The 22,780-nt window shown below is 38.5% G+C and overlaps 1 protein-coding gene across 1 annotated transcript; it reads left to right on the forward strand.

Annotated features, from left to right (window-relative positions):
- Positions 1–4,066: 4,066 nt before the first annotated feature.
- Positions 4,067–22,508, forward strand: LOC113142792 (reticulocyte-binding protein 2 homolog a-like). The gene is made up of 4 exons (XM_026328068.1): positions 4,067–4,207; positions 4,573–4,803; positions 5,960–7,914; positions 9,838–22,508. The coding sequence occupies exons 1-4, from the start codon at positions 4,186–4,188 to the stop codon at positions 22,174–22,176; spliced, it is 14,547 nt and encodes a 4,848-aa protein (XP_026183853.1). The 5' UTR covers positions 4,067–4,185; the 3' UTR covers positions 22,177–22,508.
- The last annotated feature ends 272 nt before the right edge of the window (positions 22,509–22,780 follow it).

A 22,780-nucleotide genomic window follows, 5' to 3' on the forward strand; every position in this document is an offset into this window, starting at 1 on the left:
ACCACCTAAAGCAATAGGCACTGTTCCAGGTGGGCTCCACAGAGGTGAACAGGACATAGGCATTATAGCATGATATGTCTATCATGTGGTAGAGCAAGCTCATGGGCCACTTGTGTGTCTGCTGACAGCAGAACTAGGTGCCACAAACCTGCAAAAGAGAAAGGAATGATCACATGACATGAATAAATTTATACACATCCTTCATAGTATTTTGATCAATACAAAAATACAGAATAAAATTAAGTAAATAGTCTATGGCTATATCAGACAATCATAAATAATGAGTAACAGTAAAGAAATTGGCAAGTAATTGATGTATAATTGTGCTTAACATGCTATACCACACATCCAATAGGAGAGAGGAGGATCTCTCTTGATCAAGAAAATACATAAACAGAGCCCATTTGGCCTGTGATAACTTGAAGTTCACACACTCACACACAGACAAGAAATATTCTCAACCACATTCACACCACACTTTTATATCAATCCCAACACACTGACACCATTTTTGTGGTGTTCAGCTTTTTTTATTGAATTAATGTCAAAATTAACACGTTAACACAAACTCATTTTAACTGCACTAATTTTATTAACAGAGCACGCATTTCCTGTCTGACCCGTGGCCTAGCCCGTAGTAGAAAACAAAAAATACATCCATAGACAGTAAAGAGAGCAGCAGCAAACAGAAATGGAGAAAGAAAAAGGTCTGAATGGTAAATTCATTTACAAAACGATGTCTGCAGATACTTAGCATCACCTCCATTACATCCATACCTTGTTTTGTTAGACTGTTTTCACTGTCAGGGCATGTTGTTCAGAAAAAGTGAGCTGCCCTGTCATCTGAAAATGTAAACAGGCTCGTCTGTTTGAGCAACTGGCTCAGTGCAAAGAAAGAGGAATAATGGGAACTTGTGTTTTTTCTATGTTCTTTTTTTCCATGTGTTTAATAGACATGAACATGTTCTTTGAAAAACATATCTACTGTCTTTGAAACATGTGTATGTTCTTTATGCTGTATGTTTAGGGTAGTTTCACTAATAATATACATTTACATAAAGCATCAATTTTAGTCCATGACCATGTTGATTAGAGTTTTAAAAACTTAAAAGTATTAATTTACGGTAAATTTAGAACAGATAAAAATGTGCAATTAAGTTGCAATTAATCACGAGTTAACTCATGACAGTCATGCGATTAATCGCGATTAAATATTTTAATCGATTGACAGCCCTAATGTAAATATGAACTTTTGAACACAGTTAATGGAAGCTATATGTAATTTGCCATTAAGACGTGTGCGTGTAATCACTCCATTATCAACTATTCCCACAGTGACTGTCTTAATTCAGACATTCTGGTTACAAGCAAAAGATCTGCATGAACAATTATAGGCCTATAAATAGGCAAACTTAAGAAAACTTTATGTATTATACATAAAAGTACTCCTAATTACGAAAAGGGTTGCTGTCAGTGATGCTCAATAATATACACCCATCCATCCATCATCTATACCTGCTTATTCCTAACCAGGGTCACAGGGATCTGCTGGAGCCTATCCCAGCTCTCTTTGGGTGAAAGGCAGGGGTACACCCTGGACAGGTCACCAGTCCATCACAGGGCCACACTATAATATCATATTGGGTAATTATTACTGATGTGAACTTAATTACTTAATGTGAAAATGACATTTTATTATTGTAGTTATATTTTAGCCTCACATGTACTTGACCGATGTGTCTGAAATAAGGGAGCAAAAACATAGTCAACATTTAAAAAGCTACCATGAGGCGGCAGTGCTCGCTCCTCCCTCTTCCTCATGTGCCTCTACCCTTTCCCTTCTGTGTCTGTGTTGTTCCCCGTGTCTCTTAGTAATTCTCTGCAGGTGCGCCTTGGTGAGTGTCGCAGAGTTAATGAGCCCCAACCTCTACTTATCTACTCACCTACGCCATAAAACCTTCAGCCTTTACGGTCAAATGTTCAATTCGTCAGCTTATCTCTGTGCCTCGACAGACGTACCTGCCAAATACTTACCTGTGTGATATTCCCTGCAGGCCCTCTCCTCCGGTGGACTCCTGCCACCTGTAGCCCGCTTACCCCTAACTCTAGATACTTTAAGTTCCTTTCTTCCAGTGAATGTTTGTTAATAAAGACTGTTTTTTTTCCCTGAAATCTGCATGTGGGTTCTCCTCTTCCCTCTTTGCAACAAAAGCACATAAGGACAGATAACAGAGCCTTCTTGTTCGTGACAAAATAAAATTTTAAAAATTATCCATTAAAAGAAATTTTATAATACTCTACTTTTTTTTGGTCTAAAACCAGAGGGCAGTGCAGTAGAAAGGAAAATTGTTCAAGTTTATTACATTTATTACATTAGGTCAGAGAAGAGGTGATTGTACCATCCTCATGGTTCATAGTTTTAATTCACATTCAGCTTTAGAGATATAGTATTGATGTATACTTTCAGTGAGGCTGATTTATAATACAGAAGATCATTTTATTTTCTAAATGATTAATGGAGCTTATTCCCTCAGAGAGGGCAGTTAAATTAGGCTGTAAATTGGTAGTTTACAACTCTTTTCAATTATTTCTTTAAAAGTATCAAAATGACCAAATAAATTTTACTGACATGCAGTCTAAATAGATTTAAAGGTCCCCTGTTATGCAAAATTGACTTTTTGACTATTTCGGTACATTTATATGGCTGTCTGGTGTCTGCTGGCACACACCAAGTGAGGAAGAGATGCGCCGCCTCCTTTTTTTCCTTTTTCCTGTTTTTTGAGGAGAAGTCGCAAAATGATGTATACGTATACAAGAGGCTCCTCCTCTGGCTCAGCCCAAACACCACCCACGAAAAAGTTTGGCAGAACTCCCTGTCCGCCATTATTGGACACTCGCTCAGGTGGAACACCGACACCGGCACCGAGAGGATAAACACCAGGGAGACAAGCTGAGCACAGAAGCTGCTTTGGTGTTGACTGTGAGAACGAGCACTTTGTTCTCACTCCCAAACTCACAAGACAAGAAGGCAGAGTGGATTTATTTCATTTATAACGAACAGATGCCAGCAGCAAGTTTTGTTTGTGTGTGGAAACCACTTCACCTCAGACTGCTCTGGGCCAGTTCAGTGCTGGATACGCTTCACGGATAATCCAATCTACAACCCCCCTTCCAAGTTTCCCATAATGTCACCTTTAAAGAAAATATTAGTGTAAAATCACACTGCATGATTACATTTCAGCATTACCTCCAAACTCTTTACACCTCAAAATGACCTTTTTTAACCACAGTGTACACTAAGTGTAATGTTGGTAATGTTTCATAGAAGGTCTACTTTCTCCACTGAGAGTCTCATAAAGGTAAGATTCCAACTAGAAAAGGCAACGTCCTTCACTACACAGTCACATTGGGATTTCAATAATAACCAAAATAATCGTGATTATTATTCTTTCCATAATTGAGCAGCCCTACCTACTAGGAAAAGCTTTGAATGAATGCAATTGCTGAATGCTCTGGGTGGGCAATATTACAGTAGCAAGTTGTCTATAGATTGTGTGTGAGTCCACGTTGGTGTGTACATTAGTGCCACTGGTGTTTGTGTATGTCTGTGTGGGTGTGTGCGTGTTTTGTGAATATGTGTTTTTGTGTGTCTGTCTGTATCGGTGAATGTATGTGTGTGTTTGTGTGAATGCCCATGGGTGTGTCTGTGTGGGTGAGTCTGAAAACAAATTAATTGTTTGTTGTTCAGCAATCCCATCAATTATTTTTCACATCTTGCATTTCTGACTCATTGTGTGTGTATATGTGCTTCCATTATAAGCCCAATGTCTGATGAATATATTTCAGTAAACACATTTTCTGCCATATGCAATAAATTAAAAAAAAAACAAAAAACTACTGTATCAAAATACGCCTGAGGCAAACCATGGACCCCAGGCCAAACATGGGCCCCACCCTTATCAGCTAAGACCAGGCTGACAGCAAAATGTTTCACCACCCAAACATCACCTACCATCCAATCAGACACACACACATACTGGGTGTCACATCTATCTGGCAGCCAGAGCTAGTGGCCAATAAACATATGAAAGACGAAGATATACAGTGTTTTGAAGGTAACCATTTGTAGCAGTCCTACTCAGGTCTGTCATCTCATGCGAATCACCAGTTCTGTAAACTGGGAATATGGCAAAATCAACAGACCATGGTAAGTATTTATATTTTATTGTGTTTTGTTATGTGTTACGTGAATCTTGGTCACTGTCCAGTAATAATGGTTTAATGTGTAATAATAAACTACTGTGTTTAAACAAAATCATTTTCACTCAGACTTCTAAATATATTGCAACTGATGCACCAGTCATCATTTTTCAAAGATATGGTTTTAACATTTTGAATGTATAATTAAGTGAAAACCTGCTTTGAAAACTGAAAACTTTAACATATTTGGCTTATCACCAAAGTCCAATTACTACCATACTTACTGCTACACACACATATTTCTACTCGTTATTAGGGTAGCAAGTAGCATATAATCCCTACAACAGCAGTAACCACTATGTTTATTTGAAGTGGAAACTTTCCTGGAGGAGTTCAGGGAGCAGATCATTGCTGGAGTGGCATCCCCTGGAACCATTGTAGAGGCTTGGTTCTCACAGCAGCCAGCAGCCATCACTGAAGGTCTGACACCACAGGAACAAATGAGGGAACTGTTTCATATTGTGGAAGAAGGGACATCACAATCCAGACTTTGCTTCTTCCAGATACTTTCTCAAAAGGAACCTGAGCTTATAGCTGATTTAGGTAAGACAAATCTGTTAACTATGGCACGCTTTATACATCAGCATACTGATGTAAAATTAAAAGTATTTTTTTTAATAAAGGTATTTTTGGAAGCAGTAAAACATTCACATGGAACACCAACATTGCAATTACAATTAATTAGTAAAATAATAATGTTTTTTACTTGTTTCCAAACAGCACCTTTCCTGTGGCAACCAAACTATGATTGTTGTATTTACAGTGCATATAAAGCTAAGAAATTCAAAACTCTTGCCTGATTTTAAATGGTGACTTCACTCTATAGATAGTTATCTATAGCCAAAAGCACCTGGACTAACAACATTTTTTACTCCAGTTCTGTAGGTCAGTATAATTTCAGAGAGAAATATTGTTATATATTCAAACCCTGTGGGGAAGAGAGATGAGAAATGGGGATAAGGTGATGACTGGAGCAGTGAAGGCATGATCTTGAAGTGTTTTCTGGGATTTAAAAAAGAAATCTAAACAAACAAATCTGAAAGTGTAAATACTTTCCAAGAGTTTGCTTTTTTCTTTGACTTATTCTCTGAGGAAGTCAAGATCCACGTGGAGATGGACTTGCAGGTCTGGAAATTATGCGATGGAGACAATCCAGAGAAGCAAACGGGCAAGAAAGAAGAATGGTGATGGTGGATTCAGGGGATAGGGCTGAAATGAGGGACCAGAGGAGAGCTCAGTAGTGAGAGAACAGCTGAGACTGTAGTGAGTAGAAGTATTATAGGGTGGGTAAAGGTGGGTTATAGCTGTGAGAAAAGAGAAAGGTTGATAAGGACACAAGGTCTAGCTGGATGCCAGGGATTGTGAGTGAGGATATTAAGAGACTTCTCTGACTGCATCTTTAATATTGAGACGAATGAGTGAAGTCTCTTGACCTGGGCAATGTAATAAAAGTGTCTAAATGGCCAACTAACTAAATGTCTTTGTACTAACTACTCACTATCTACCAGATATGTCTTCTCATGACTTCTCTTTGTAGACTTGTCCACTGTAGATCTTCAACATGCTGGAAGTAGGTGTGTTTTGTGGCTATTTTAGTTGTTCCAGCATTTGTTGTTAAAGCTGTTTTTTCTGTCTTGTTGTAACGGTTTCTCAGAAAGAATTTGGTGGTCATTTTCTAAACAAATTTCTTAACCAACAGAACAAAGACAACAGAACAGCAAGATCACCCAAACGGAACAGAACTGGACAACGGAAAACACCAAACAACTAGATGACAAACAAGCAACAGTTGACATAAAAACCAAAAGGGACACTATTAGAAGACAAATACAACTAACCTGTAAAGTAATGGAGGAGATTGACCAACACTTGGAAGAGGCACAGAGAGAGAGAAATGAAATTGGATACCTGATAACAGATAATGAAAGACTGACAAATGAAAAACATGAGCAGTACTTATTAATAAAAAGTATGAGATTACAGATAGAAAATGTTATTGAGAAATTGGAGGAGAATAAAAATGAAGCCACTCAGGAAAAAAAAGAACTACTGAAAATGCAGGCTGAAATACACCAAGAGAAGGAATTTCTGGCTAGAAGACGTAACGATATCATCAATGAGCGATGCAAGTTGGAAATGATCATGTATGACAAGACAAAATCTCAACAGATAAAGCAAGACCAGGAAATAATGGAAAAGCTGTTGGAGGACAGTCTACTGAATGTCATTAACAAAAGCAAGAAAATCATGCTCACAGCAAAGCAGGCAAAAGAAGAAATGGAGAAAAGTCTAACAAACATAAGACAAGAATTAAATAGAAATAAAAAGCATAGTTCACAGTATAAAGATCACATTAAGCATGTAAAACATAATATGAATGTAAACGTGTACAAGATGAGGCAAAGGTGGACAAAACCTCAAAGAGAAGTTCAAATGCACAGAGCTGCAACCCCAGAAGTGGAAAGCAAAGAAAGACAGAAAGAGGAAAAAGACAGTTTAGACACAGTGAAGATCAAATTTGCCAGAATCCAGAAAGAAATTGAGAAACTTTGGGATGTGCTGGAAGACAGCGCATCCCAAAAACAACTGGAAGTTACTCTGAGAGAGAAGCAGCATCTAAAGATGGAGAGTAGTGGAATGGAAAACATGAAACCTGACTGTCAGAGGCAAGGACAGGACACAGGTGTAAACATAGCAGTAACCCAATGGGAAACAGAGGTGAAGACTAATATACAGGGGCAAAAACAAACCTTAGAGAACCAATTGGCACAGGTCCAATCTGAAAGAGATGAGCTAGAAAGATTCAAAATTAAGATACAGACAGAGAGAGAAAACATAGAGAGAGATAGGCAGATAGCTAAAGCAGAAATGGATGCAATGAAGAGTGTGAGAGAGACTATTGAAAGGCAAAAACAGGAGCTGGACAACAAGTTTGAAAGAGCAAAAAAAGAGAAAAGGGAGCTAGAAGTGATAAACGGCGAAATTGAAATGAAGAAAAAACTTCTGGAAAAAATGATAAAAATGATCAAAAGAAACAAAGACGAGTTCAGCAAGATGAAGCATGCTAAAGACATAAAAGAAGGACAAGACAAGACTGAGGGGCAGAGGCCAGAGCAGATGCTGGAAGCGGCCAGGGAGGATGCGTTTCATGAGCATAAGATGAGCCTGCAGCAGTTTGACAGCTCCAGAGACATAATGCAGCATACAGTAAATCAGTTTGAGGTAGACAACATGAAGATGAGCATTAAGAAGCGCATGAAGACAAACATGCAAACAGTTATTGCCGACATAGAAAAAAACAGAAAGTTGCCACATATAGAAGATACAGAGCAAAGGTGGAAGGACATTACAGAAGAAAATAGTCAAATGAAATGGATGAATTTTATAGCCAGAAAAAAGAGACGAGAGCTAGACCAGCAGCTGGAGAAAACCATGAAAGAGAGGAATGAGTTAGAAATCATGAAGATAAAGATACAACAACAAAAGGATGAAGTTGAAAAAAAAATGGAAGCTATTATAACTACAATTCTGGTTATGGGTAAAATGAAACCTAAAATAGACAAGGCAGCTGTAGAAATTAATAAGGCCCAGGAGGAAATGCTCAAAACCCAAAGGAAGATGGAAAAGAACAAAGAAGAAGTCAGCAAATACATGGTAAGATAATCTTTTTTTCTGATTTGTTTTTATTAATTTATTGTATGGAAAATTGACTAGAACTATGTAGGAGCAATTAGTGAATGTCATAGTATTGTATTAATTTTGACATTAAAGCTAACAGAAATTGTTGTAAAAAATAAAAAAAAGTGAGCTAGAGAGAAAAGTTCATACAATGCATCCTTTCTCACCTGACCACAGCTGACCCTGATGTAAGGGCAAAAATGGCATAGATGTCTCACAGAAATGGTCCAACATAGCCCCAAAAATTTGCTCAGAAAGATGATATTAGGGTTTGGCTACATAATGTTTAATTAAACTGATTGGACTTGATTAGGAAGGCACACACCTGTCTATATAAGACCTTACAGCTCACAGTGCATGTCAGAGCAAATGAGAATCATGAGGTCGAAGGAACTGCCCAAGGAGCTCAGAGACAGAATTGTGGCACGGCACAGATCTGGCCAAGGTTACAAAAGAATTTCTGCAGCACTCAAGGTTCCTAAGAGCACAGTGGCCTCCATAATCCTCAAATGGAAAAGTTTGGGACGACCAGAACTCTTCCTAGACCTGGCCGTCCAGCCAAACTGAGCAATCGTGGGAGAAGAGCCTTGGTGAGAGAGGTAAAGAAGAACCCAAAGATCACTGTGGCTGAGCTCCAGAGATGCAGTAGGGAGATGGGAGAAAGTTCCACAAAGTCAACTATCACTGTAGCCCTCCACCAGTCAGGGCTTTATGGCAGAGTGGCCCGACGGAAGCCTCTCCTCAGTGCAAGACACATGAAAGCCTGCATAGAGTTTGCCAAAAAACACATGAAGGACTCCCAGACTATGAGAAATAAGATTCTCTGGTCTGATAAGACCAAGATTGAACTTTTTGGCGTTAATTGTAAGCGGTATGTGTGGAGAAAACCAGGCACTGCTCATCACCTGCCCAATACAATCCCTACAGTGAAACATGGTGGTGGGAGCATCATGTTGTGGGGGTGTTTTTCAGCTGCAGGGACAGGACGACTGGTTGCACTTCAAGGAAAGATGAATGCGGCCAAGTACAGAGATATCCTGGAAGAAAACCTCTTCCAGAGTGCTCAGGACCTCAGACTGGGCCGAAGGTTCACCTTTCAACAGGACAATGACCCTAAGCACACAGCTAAATAACAAAGGAGTGGCTTCGGAACAACTCTGTGACCGTTCTTGACTGGCCCAGCCAGAGCCCTGACCTAAACCCAATTGAGCATCTCTGGAGAGACCTGAAAATGGCTGTCCACCAACGTTCACCATCCAACCTGACAGAACTGGAGAGGATCTATCACTTGTTCATTAGATTAATCCACTGTTCATTTGGTGCTGACCATATGATTGGTTAAGTTTAAGAAAAATATGTAATATCACAAGATTTATCCTGACTTGCTATCTGTCCAGGGTGTCTTCTACCACTTGCCCAGTGTCCCACTGGGACTTGGTTTCTAAATACACAAAAGGCAGTTGTGGCACAGCCAGTTTAAAGGTTGCTCCAAATATTGTTCCATTTCATTACATCTGGATCTGATCATTTCAGATATACAGTCTGCAGTAAATCTTTTTTAAGCATTGTTCATAGAGACACACATTAACAGAAAGATTATATTATCTCACCCAAGGCTTGATGCCTCCTTTATGTAAGAAATATGTCTCTCTGCTCACACCAGCCACACAAACGTCTAGCGCTGATAATCTTCCAGGCCCCTAGCTGGTATTGGTTTAATGCATAAATTTTTGTTTCATTCATGTCATCACTTTGAATATATATTTGTATAATGTCTAAATTGGGCAGTGGTTTCTTTTATGTACGTCCTAAAAAAACCTTTTGTAATTATTATTGACCTCAGTTGATCACCTGAGAAACAATAATAAAATTACAACAGTTTTTCCTTGTTTTGTGAAGGACAAGCTAACTGCCATAAAAGCTCAAGTCAGTAGATGGATACTGACAGAATCTTCAATCAAAAAGACTTTTTCACCAAGTGCATATAAAATTCAAGAGCCACAGAAAAAAGTCCAAAGAGAATCCCTAAAAGATCAAACACTGGAAGTTCCAACAGACAGAAAAGGAGATGAAGATGAAGATACAGTAGAGGATACGTCTTTGCAACAATATATTACAGATCAGCGTCAAAGTGAAAAGATAAAGGAAAATGAACATAGGCAGTCAGAGCACAAACATTTTATTGCATTGAACATAAAAGATCAGAATATCTTCTTACATATGCAGAGAGAAACTGATAAGGAAACATTAATAGATGATCAGACAGAAATAAAAGTAAATGCAAGAGAAAATGACATGGAAGAGCAGATTGCCAAACTCAAGGAGAGAGATCTGAAATTAAAGGTGCAAATAAAGTTTGCTATGAAAAACATGGAGGAAAGAAATCAAGAGATTAAAAGACTGATCATGGAAATAAATCACCTGCAGATTCAGAAACCAGATACAGAAAATCTGTTACAAAATATATTCAGCAAAAGAGAAACTGAACTGAAAGAAATGGAAGACAGAGAAACTTGGATGGTAAACACCAATGCTTTTAACCATGAAATAATTGAATATGAAGTCCAAGTGCAAAAAGAGGAGAGTGACAATAAAACAAAACAAGAAGTAATTGATGAGACTAGCTTGATAAAGCTGGATGTTGAAAAGGAACACCAAAGTCAGGAGTCAAAAAGAGAACAACACACACATACTAAACAGATGAATGGATGTTCTGATACAAAGGAGATACAAGGAAGTGCTGATATCCAAAGACTTATAGTAGAGATTTATAGAACACAAGAAATAATGAGATTAATAAAACTAGAACTTGGAAATCAAGCAGAGAATGCTAACATTGATAAAGATAATAAGAAAGCAGAAAATGAAATTGAAGGGTTATTACAAAAGATGAAGAAATTTCATAATGGTTTGAAAATGGTAAAAACTGCTATGACACAAAGTGAAATGCACCTGACAGTGGAAAAAAGCAACATGAAATCAATAAAAACTCCAGCAAAAAAACAAAGAGAACTGGATCAGAGGTTAGAGAAAACCTTGAGAGAGAGAGATGAACTAGATATTTTAAAAATTAAAATGCAGAAACAAAGTGAAGTGATTGAGCATAAGTTGGAGAAAATTGCAAACGTTAAGAACACCTTAATGAAAATGTCGGCTAAAACTAGAAAGAAAAGTAGAGGCATGAAGATTATTATAAAGGAGACTATATTAAAACAAGGGCAGTTAGAAGACCTGAACTCTAGAATTGAGGCTATAAAAAAAGACCTGGAAAACAGCTATCTTTTAATATCAAAGGAAAGAACTCATCTTGAAAAATTCAGGAATCAAGCTGGGCAGAAAAAGGATAGAGACTCTACCTTGAAAAGTGTGCAGCAGGAATATATGAAGAAACATGACAGCGATAAAACAGATAAAAAACTAGCAAAGAACATAATGAGCAACAAGATGGAAAAAGAAACAGAAGATGAAAGAGCAGGAAAACTGGAGGAGGATACAAAACTGATGATGGACAGTTTGGATCAGAAAAACAGTGAAACTGAACAGCTGAAAAAATCAGGAAGTCAGCATTTGAAACAAAACACACAAAGGGAAGCAAATAGGAAACAACAGACTGAAATAGAAAAGGAGAATGTGATAATAGCAAAACATAAAGCCGAGGCAGAAATAAATGAGATGTACCAATTAAGGGATGAAATTGAAAGACGGGAACAGAAGCTTAATGACAGAGCAGAAATGATTAAAAGGGAAACAAGAGAAATGGAGATGCTTAAGTCAGAGCTGGAAATAAAGAAAAAAGAAAATCAACAGATATTTAGAAAATGTGTGAGAAAAATGGAGGAAAATAAAATAATATCAGATGAAATCCAAAAAGAAAAGAAATTACTGAAAAGAGAGACCAAAAAGAAAAGAAAACATTTAGATCAAACACTGGAGAAAATCAGGAGAGAGAGGGATGAATTAGAAGTGCTGAGGACAAAACTGGAAAAAGCAAAGGAAGTACTGGCTGAACAGAAGCATGGTACCAAAGGCCAGACAACAGTTACTCAAGAAAAAGACGAAAATGAAAAACAAACCCTGGAAAACAAGCAGGTTAAGAAAACCAACAGAGTTCTCGAGACCTCAAAGGTAATTGATTCTGTTAATATTCTTCAATTGAGACAAAATATTCAAGTATATTTGGAAATAATTAAGACAGAAATAAGAATGATTGAAAATGTGAATGTTAAATTAGGAATACAAAGAGAAAGTCTCAGAGTATTAACAGATGACAACAGGATTGCAAAAGAGAACATGAAAAGAATAAAATCTCAGCTAAAGATGGATTTTGAAAAAAATACTTCACAAACAAAAGCAGAAATCAGTGAAATGGTCCAAGGGAGGGAAAGTTTTCGAAAAAAGATTGATATCAGACTAGAGACAGTTCAGAAAGGAAGGAGAGGAACTGAAGTGGTGACATCTGACCTTGAGATCACAAAAGGAGAATATCAACCAATTATCCGTGAAGGTATTCAAAAAGATCAGGAAGCTAAAAAGTTGTGGGCTGATGTCAAACAAGAAAGAGGGGACCTCAAAATGGAGTCTAAGAAAAGGAAGAAAAAACTTGAAAAGGAACTAGAGAAGATGATGAGAGAGACAGATGAGCTAGAGATCATGAAGCTGAAGTCCCAAATACAAAAGGACAAAAGAAGGAGTGAAAGAGAGAGTGTACGGATGTCAACCAAAACTAATGTTACACAACAACCTGGAATATTAGAACAAGAAAATCAAATGAACATGGAAAAAGAAAAGTTGGAAATTGCAAAAGCTGAACTTCACAGCAAGAAGGCCAACCTGGACTCTCTCCTTGATCAAATAAATGGAGACAAAAACAAGATTAAACAACTTACCCTTCAGATCCAGACAGAAAGCAGCAAACTACAAAGTGACATTAAAAACATTACAATGAAACAAAAGGAGCAAGAACTCAAGGAAGACGACCTCAAAAGACAAACACAAGAACGGGACACTGGAAAGAGCCTTGTACAAACAGAAAGAGAAGAACTGTCCCTTCTAAAAGAAAGGCTCAAAAAGAAGAAGGAAGACATTAAAACTGCTATGAGGAACATCAGTAGAGAAAGAGAGCAGCTTGGTCAAATGAAGACAGAGGTCTACAATGATAAAGAATTGCTTCTGAATGAAAGGGACATGATAGAAGGAGAAAGGTCTGATCTCAAAATGAGAGAAGATCAAGTCCTGGAAAAGGAAACATTCCTTGAGAATGTTAGAGCAAAACTTCAGAGACTGAATCAAAGGTTGAGTGATGACATCAAACAAAAAATGGTGTGTTTACAGCGAAACAATGAAGAGGTATTAATGCTGTGCACCGTGTTGGAGCTCAAGTTGGCAGAACTTCATGAAGAGAAACAACAGATGGTTTGTTACAGTGACCTGTTAGAGAGACAAAAGGAAGGTCTGAGAGGTACACTGGCTGACATGACCATCAGAAGAGAAGACATGGAAAATCAGTGGAAGTTGGAAAAACAAGATCTTGACAAACTGAAGGCAGAACCGGAGCAAGAAACACAGGATCTATATAGAATGGCTGAGATGCTGAACACACAGAAACTGGACATTGAGCTGATGAAATCAGACATGCAGAAACACAGTGACATTCTCGAACAAGAAAAACGAGATATGAACATGGAAAAAGAGATGTTGGAAATTGCAAAAGCTGAACTTCACAGCAAGAAGGCCAACCTGGACTCTCTCCTTGATCAAATAAATGGAGACAAAAACAAGATTAAACAACTTACCCTTCAGATCCAGACAGAAAGCAGCAAACTACAAAGTGACATTAAAAACATTACAACGAAACAAAAGGAGCAAGAACTCAAGGAAGACAACCTCAAAAGACAAACACAAGAACGGGACACTGGAAAGAGCCTTGTACAAACAGAAAGAGAAGAACTGTCCCTTTTAAAGGAAAAGCTCAAAAAGAAGAAGGAAGACATTAAAACTGCTATGAGGAACATCAGTAGAGAAAGAGAGCAGCTTGGTCTAATGAAGACAGAGGTCCACAATGATAAAGAATTGCTTCTGAATGAAAGGGACATGATAGAAGGAGAAAGGTCTGATCTCAAAATGAGAGAAGATCAAGTCCTGGAAAAGGAAACATTCCTTGAGAATGTTAGAGCAAAACTTCAGCGGCTGAATCAAAGGTTGAGTGATGACATCAAACAAAAAATGGTGTGTTTGCAGCGAAACAATGAAGAGGTATTAATGCTGTGCACCGTGTTGGAGCTCAAGTTGGCAGAACTTAATGAAGAGAAACAACAGATGGTTTGTTACAGTGACCTGTTAGAGAGACAAAAGGAAGGTCTGAGAGGTACACTGGCTGACATGACCATCAGAAGAGAAGACATGGAAAATCAGTGGAAGTTGGAAAAACAAGATCTTGACAGACTGAAGGCAGAACTGGAGCAAGAAACACAGGATCTATATAGAATGGCTGAGATGCTGAACACACAGAAACTGGACGTTGAGCTGATGAAATCAGACATGCAGAAACACAGTGACATTCTCGAACAAGAAAAACGAGATATGAACATGGAAAAAGAGAAGTTGGAAATTGCAAAAGCTGAACTTCACAGCAAGAAGGCCAACCTGGACTCTCTCCTTGATCAAATAAATGGAGACAAAAACAAGATTAAACAACTTACCCTTCAGATCCAGACAGAAAGCAGCAAACTACAAAGTGACATTAAAAACATTACAACGAAACAAAAGGAGCAAGAACTCAAGGAAGACAACCTCAAAAGACAAACACAAGAACGGGACACTGGAAAGAGCCTTGTACAAACAGAAAGAGAAGAACTGTCCCTTTTAAAGGAAAAGCTCAAAAAGAAGAAGGAAGACATTAAAACTGCTATGAGGAACATCAGTAGAGAAAGAGAGCAGCTTGGTCTAATGAAGACAGAGGTCCACAATGATAAAGAATTGCTTCTGAATGAAAGGGACATGATAGAAGGAGAAAGGTCTGATCTCAAAATGAGAGAAGATCAAGTCCTGGAAAAGGAAACATTCCTTGAGAATGTTAGAGCAAAACTTCAGCGGCTGAATCAAAGGTTGAGTGATGACATCAAACAAAAAATGGTGTGTTTGCAGCGAAACAATGAAGAGGTATTAATGCTGTGCACCGTGTTGGAGCTCAAGTTGGCAGAACTTAATGAAGAGAAACAACAGATGGTTTGTTACAGTGACCTGTTAGAGAGACAAAAGGAAGGTCTGAGAGGTACACTGGCTGACATGACCATCAGAAGAGAAGACATGGAAAATCAGTGGAAGTTGGAAAAACAAGATCTTGACAGACTGAAGGCAGAACTGGAGCAAGAAACACAGGATCTATATAGAATGGCTGAGATGCTGAACACACAGAAACTGGACGTTGAGCTGATGAAATCAGACATGCAGAAACACAGTGACATTCTCGAACAAGAAAAACGAGATATGAACATGGAAAAAGAGAAGTTGGAAATTGCAAAAGCTGAACTTCACAGCAAGAAGGCCAACCTGGACTCTCTCCTTGATCAAATAAATGGAGACAAAAACAAGATTAAACAACTTACCCTTCAGATCCAGACAGAAAGCAGCAAACTACAAAGTGACATTAAAAACATTACAACGAAACAAAAGGAGCAAGAACTCAAGGAAGACAACCTCAAAAGACAAACACAAGAACGGGACACTGGAAAGAGCCTTGTACAAACAGAAAGAGAAGAACTGTCCCTTTTAAAGGAAAAGCTCAAAAAGAAGAAGGAAGACATTAAAACTGCTATGAGGAACATCAGTAGAGAAAGAGAGCAGCTTGGTCTAATGAAGACAGAGGTCCACAATGATAAAGAATTGCTTCTGAATGAAAGGGACATGATAGAAGGAGAAAGGTCTGATCTCAAAATGAGAGAAGATCAAGTCCTGGAAAAGGAAACATTCCTTGAGAATGTTAGAGCAAAACTTCAGCGGCTGAATCAAAGGTTGAGTGATGACATCAAACAAAAAATGGTGTGTTTGCAGCGAAACAATGAAGAGGTATTAATGCTGTGCACCGTGTTGGAGCTCAAGTTGGCAGAACTTAATGAAGAGAAACAACAGATGGTTTGTTACAGTGACCTGTTAGAGAGACAAAAGGAAGGTCTGAGAGGTACACTGGCTGACATGACCATCAGAAGAGAAGACATGGAAAATCAGTGGAAGTTGGAAAAACAAGATCTTGACAGACTGAAGGCAGAACTGGAGCAAGAAACACAGGATCTATATAGAATGGCTGAGATGCTGAACACACAGAAACTGGACGTTGAGCTGATGAAATCAGACATGCAGAAACACAGTGACATTCTCGAACAAGAAAAACGAGATATGAACATGGAAAAAGAGAAGTTGGAAATTGCAAAAGCTGAACTTCACAGCAAGAAGGCCAACCTGGACTCTCTCCTTGATCAAATAAATGGAGACAAAAACAAGATTAAACAACTTACCCTTCAGATCCAGACAGAAAGCAGCAAACTACAAAGTGACATTAAAAACATTACAACGAAACAAAAGGAGCAAGAACTCAAGGAAGACGACCTCAAAAGACAAACACAAGAACGGGACACTGGAAAGAGCCTTGTACAAACAGAAAGAGAAGAACTGTCCCTTTTAAAGGAAAAGCTCAAAAAGAAGAAGGAAGACATTAAAACTGCTATGAGGAACATCAGTAGAGAAAGAGAGCAGCTTGGTCTAATGAAGACAGAGGTCCACAATGATAAAGAATTGCTTCTGAATGAAAGGGACATGATAGAAGGAGAAAGGTCTGATCTCAAAATGAGAGAAGATCAAGTCCTGGAAAAGGAAACATTCCTTGAGAATGTTAGAGCAAAACTTCAGCGGCTGAATCAAAGGTTGAGTGATGACATCAAACAAAAAATGGTGTGTTTGCAGCGAAACAATGAAGAGGTATTAATGCTGTGCACCGTGTTGGAGCTCAAGTTGGCAGAACTTAATGAAGAGAAACAACAGATGGTTTGTTACAGTGACCTGTTAGAGAGACAAAAGGAAGGTCTGAGAGGTACACTGGCTGACATGACCATCAGAAGAGAAGACATGGAAAATCAGTGGAAGTTGGAAAAACAAGATCTTGACAGACTGAAGGCAGAACTGGAGCAAGAAACACAGGATCTATATAGAATGGCTGAGATGCTGAACACACAGAAACTGGACGTTGAGCTGATGAAATCAGACATGCAGAAACACAGTGACATTCTCGAACAAGAAAAACGAGATATGAACATGGAAAAAGAGAAGTTGGAAATTGCAAAAGCTGAACTTCACAGCAAGAAGGCCAACCTGGACTCTCTCCTTGATCAAATAAATGGAGACAAAAACAAGATTAAACAACTTACCCTTCAGATCCAGACAGAAAGCAGCAAACTACAAAGTGACATTAAAAACATTACAACGAAACAAAAGGAGCAAGAACTCAAGGAAGACAACCTCAAAAGACAAACACAAGAACGGGACACTGGAAAGAGCCTTGTACAAACAGAAAGAGAAGAACTGTCCCTTTTAAAGGAAAAGCTCAAAAAGAAGAAGGAAGACATTAAAACTGCTATGAGGAACATCAGTAGAGAAAGAGAGCAGCTTGGTCTAATGAAGACAGAGGTCCACAATGATAAAGAATTGCTTCTGAATGAAAGGGACATGATAGAAGGAGAAAGGTCTGATCTCAAAATGAGAGAAGATCAAGTCCTGGAAAAGGAAACATTCCTTGAGAATGTTAGAGCAAAACTTCAGCGGCTGAATCAAAGGTTGAGTGATGACATCAAACAAAAAATGGTGTGTTTGCAGCGAAACAATGAAGAGGTATTAATGCTGTGCACCGTGTTGGAGCTCAAGTTGGCAGAACTTAATGAAGAGAAACAACAGATGGTTTGTTACAGTGACCTGTTAGAGAGACAAAAGGAAGGTCTGAGAGGTACACTGGCTGACATGACCATCAGAAGAGAAGACATGGAAAATCAGTGGAAGTTGGAAAAACAAGATCTTGACAGACTGAAGGCAGAACTGGAGCAAGAAACACAGGATCTATATAGAATGGCTGAGATGCTGAACACACAGAAACTGGACGTTGAGCTGATGAAATCAGACATGCAGAAACACAGTGACATTCTCGAACAAGAAAAACGAGATATGAACATGGAAAAAGAGAAGTTGGAAATTGCAAAAGCTGAACTTCACAGCAAGAAGGCCAACCTGGACTCTCTCCTTGATCAAATAAATGGAGACAAAAACAAGATTAAACAACTTACCCTTCAGATCCAGACAGAAAGCAGCAAACTACAAAGTGACATTAAAAACATTACAACGAAACAAAAGGAGCAAGAACTCAAGGAAGACGACCTCAAAAGACAAACACAAGAACGGGACACTGGAAAGAGCCTTGTACAAACAGAAAGAGAAGAACTGTCCCTTTTAAAGGAAAAGCTCAAAAAGAAGAAGGAAGACATTAAAACTGCTATGAGGAACATCAGTAGAGAAAGAGAGCAGCTTGGTCTAATGAAGACAGAGGTCCACAATGATAAAGAATTGCTTCTGAATGAAAGGGACATGATAGAAGGAGAAAGGTCTGATCTCAAAATGAGAGAAGATCAAGTCCTGGAAAAGGAAACATTCCTTGAGAATGTTAGAGCAAAACTTCAGCGGCTGAATCAAAGGTTGAGTGATGACATCAAACAAAAAATGGTGTGTTTGCAGCGAAACAATGAAGAGGTATTAATGCTGTGCACCGTGTTGGAGCTCAAGTTGGCAGAACTTAATGAAGAGAAACAACAGATGGTTTGTTACAGTGACCTGTTAGAGAGACAAAAGGAAGGTCTGAGAGGTACACTGGCTGACATGACCATCAGAAGAGAAGACATGGAAAATCAGTGGAAGTTGGAAAAACAAGATCTTGACAGACTGAAGGCAGAACTGGAGCAAGAAACACAGGATCTATATAGAATGGCTGAGATGCTGAACACACAGAAACTGGACGTTGAGCTGATGAAATCAGACATGCAGAAACACAGTGACATTCTCGAACAAGAAAAACGAGATATGAACATGGAAAAAGAGAAGTTGGAAATTGCAAAAGCTGAACTTCACAGCAAGAAGGCCAACCTGGACTCTCTCCTTGATCAAATAAATGGAGACAAAAACAAGATTAAACAACTTACCCTTCAGATCCAGACAGAAAGCAGCAAACTACAAAGTGACATTAAAAACATTACAACGAAACAAAAGGAGCAAGAACTCAAGGAAGACGACCTCAAAAGACAAACACAAGAACGGGACACTGGAAAGAGCCTTGTACAAACAGAAAGAGAAGAACTGTCCCTTTTAAAGGAAAAGCTCAAAAAGAAGAAGGAAGACATTAAAACTGCTATGAGGAACATCAGTAGAGAAAGAGAGCAGCTTGGTCTAATGAAGACAGAGGTCCACAATGATAAAGAATTGCTTCTGAATGAAAGGGACATGATAGAAGGAGAAAGGTCTGATCTCAAAATGAGAGAAGATCAAGTCCTGGAAAAGGAAACATTCCTTGAGAATGTTAGAGCAAAACTTCAGCGGCTGAATCAAAGGTTGAGTGATGACATCAAACAAAAAATGGTGTGTTTGCAGCGAAACAATGAAGAGGTATTAATGCTGTGCACCGTGTTGGAGCTCAAGTTGGCAGAACTTAATGAAGAGAAACAACAGATGGTTTGTTACAGTGACCTGTTAGAGAGACAAAAGGAAGGTCTGAGAGGTACACTGGCTGACATGACCATCAGAAGAGAAGACATGGAAAATCAGTGGAAGTTGGAAAAACAAGATCTTGACAGACTGAAGGCAGAACTGGAGCAAGAAACACAGGATCTATATAGAATGGCTGAGATGCTGAACACACAGAAACTGGACGTTGAGCTGATGAAATCAGACATGCAGAAACACAGTGACATTCTCGAACAAGAAAAACGAGATATGAACATGGAAAAAGAGAAGTTGGAAATTGCAAAAGCTGAACTTCACAGCAAGAAGGCCAACCTGGACTCTCTCCTTGATCAAATAAATGGAGACAAAAACAAGATTAAACAACTTACCCTTCAGATCCAGACAGAAAGCAGCAAACTACAAAGTGACATTAAAAACATTACAACGAAACAAAAGGAGCAAGAACTCAAGGAAGACAACCTCAAAAGACAAACACAAGAACGGGACACTGGAAAGAGCCTTGTACAAACAGAAAGAGAAGAACTGTCCCTTTTAAAGGAAAAGCTCAAAAAGAAGAAGGAAGACATTAAAACTGCTATGAGGAACATCAGTAGAGAAAGAGAGCAGCTTGGTCTAATGAAGACAGAGGTCCACAATGATAAAGAATTGCTTCTGAATGAAAGGGACATGATAGAAGGAGAAAGGTCTGATCTCAAAATGAGAGAAGATCAAGTCCTGGAAAAGGAAACATTCCTTGAGAATGTTAGAGCAAAACTTCAGCGGCTGAATCAAAGGTTGAGTGATGACATCAAACAAAAAATGGTGTGTTTGCAGCGAAACAATGAAGAGGTATTAATGCTGTGCACCGTGTTGGAGCTCAAGTTGGCAGAACTTCATGAAGAGAAACAACAGATGGTTTGTTACAGTGACCTGTTAGAGAGACAAAAGGAAGGCCTGAGAGGTACACTGGCTGACATGACCATCAGAAGAGAAGACATGGAAAATCAGTGGAAGTTGGAAAAACAAGATCTTGACAGACTGAAGGCAGAACTGGAGCAAGAAACACAGGATCTATATAGAATGGCTGAGATGCTGAACACACAGAAACTGGACGTTGAGCTGATGAAATCAGACATGCAGAAACACAGTGACATTCTCGAACAAGAAAAACGAGATATGAACATGGAAAAAGAGAAGTTGGAAATTGCCAAAGCTGAGCTACGGCACAAGAAATATGAGCTAAAATATCTTCTTGATGAGATAGGTCACGAAAAAGAACCACAATATCAAATAAAGAATACATCTGATTTTGACAGAGACCTTTTTTCAGATGAAAAGAGAAGGATGGAATGCAAACTGTTTGATCTGAAATTCAAGGGGTACCGTCTCAGTAGAAACAGAATTTGTTGTCTCCAACAACAACTGAAACAGCTAAACCAAAGGCAACATGAACATTTCAGAAAGTATATGGAGAGATTGGAACAGGAAAAAAGAATTTTATTTGAATTGAACTCAGTATTGGAAATCAAATGTGTTAAGCTTGATAAACAGAAAAATACAATAATTATTTGTTTAGACCAGTTTCAACAACATAAGAAACATGTGTTGAGAGAAAAATTTGATAAAGGAATACAAACTGAAGTTTTAGGCAAAAAATCAGTGCTGGATCGTGATGTTGAAAAACTGGATTCAAATGAACTTGAGACATCTGAGCAATATCTTCTGCAGTCAGAGGTTGTGATCCACATTGAAGAATTTAAAGATCAGGGGAAGTTAAAGGTAGACAAGAGTGATTTTAAAACTAACATTAATCAGTTGAAAATTCAGAGGGAAGGTCTGCTGATGGTAGCAGAAGATGTAAAATATCAATGCAAAGAGAAACTTGCAACACTGCCCAAATTGACAGCAGAGCAAGATGACTGTAGAGATGAGAAATTTTCAGAGAGGGAGTATTTGAAAAAGCTCTGGAGGAACACTAAAATGGAACGAAAGGAGATTGATCACATGAAGTGTAGGGGTAATGAAATGAGAATCAACCTGGAGAAAAGACTCAATATAATCAATCATTTTCTTAGGAGAACTTGGTTACAGAAAGAAAAGGAACCACTGGCAAAGACAAAGCAGGAAGAAAGATTACGTAATGTCAAAACATTTCAAATTGATTGTGAAGGGGGCTGCAAAACCCTTCATGAACAATATACAGAACTTCAGCATTTTAGAGTTCAGATGCTCCGTGACATTGAGGAGCTCCATGTCAAAGAAAAAGTGTCCAGGACACAAAGATCTTGTGAAAAAGCTAATCAAACATTTCAGGGAGATATAACTACAGGGCAGCAAGCTTCTACCAAAAACTATCAGGACCAGATGAAAGCAAAAGAAACTCAAACAGCACCTGAAACACCCAGTGGTCTCCTCTGTCAACTCTGCCATTACTGCTGCTGCTGCTGCCCTTGCTGTGCCTCCTGTAAGCAAGCATGGCTACAAGAGAAATGACAGACTGGTCTATGTCACGGTCATGAGAATTTAGAATGTTTCTGGTAATACGTATGAAGTGAAGTATTTATCCTACAATTGTAATATAACAATAGCACCTGAACACTCAGGGCAGGGAAGGAGGTATGTACCCTGGCAAGAAGAAGTTTGGAAATAGCAAGACATTATTGGATATTCACACTGAAATCTATAAAAAAATAAATACCAAAACACAAGAAATCTCAATGCACCTTTTGCCCTGGCTGAGGATGCCTTGCACACTGCAGATTAAACAACACAACCAATTCAATAGCACTGAGATGTCTGTTTCTCAAGGACACTCCTAAGTACTTCTCTTGGGTAGATGTGTACTTAAACCTTCTACTCCACCTTCTGTCCTGAAAAACATTATTTTTGTATTTTTATTATCTTTTGTTGGTTTTAGCAATTGAAATGTTAAAAAAAAAACACCCTTTGCAGTAATAACTGCCTGACAAATCTGTGGCAATCTTCTGATCAGTTTTTGTGATACTGTGAAGTTGTCTTGATCGTGTACTGCATGAGGCTTGAATATGCAAAAATTTGTTTTTCTTTGTTAACAACATAAGATTTAATAGTGTGCATC

Source organism: Mastacembelus armatus, chromosome 14 (assembly GCF_900324485.2).
Source record: "Mastacembelus armatus chromosome 14, fMasArm1.2, whole genome shotgun sequence".
NCBI classification, from domain to species: Eukaryota; Metazoa; Chordata; class Actinopteri; order Synbranchiformes; family Mastacembelidae; genus Mastacembelus; species Mastacembelus armatus.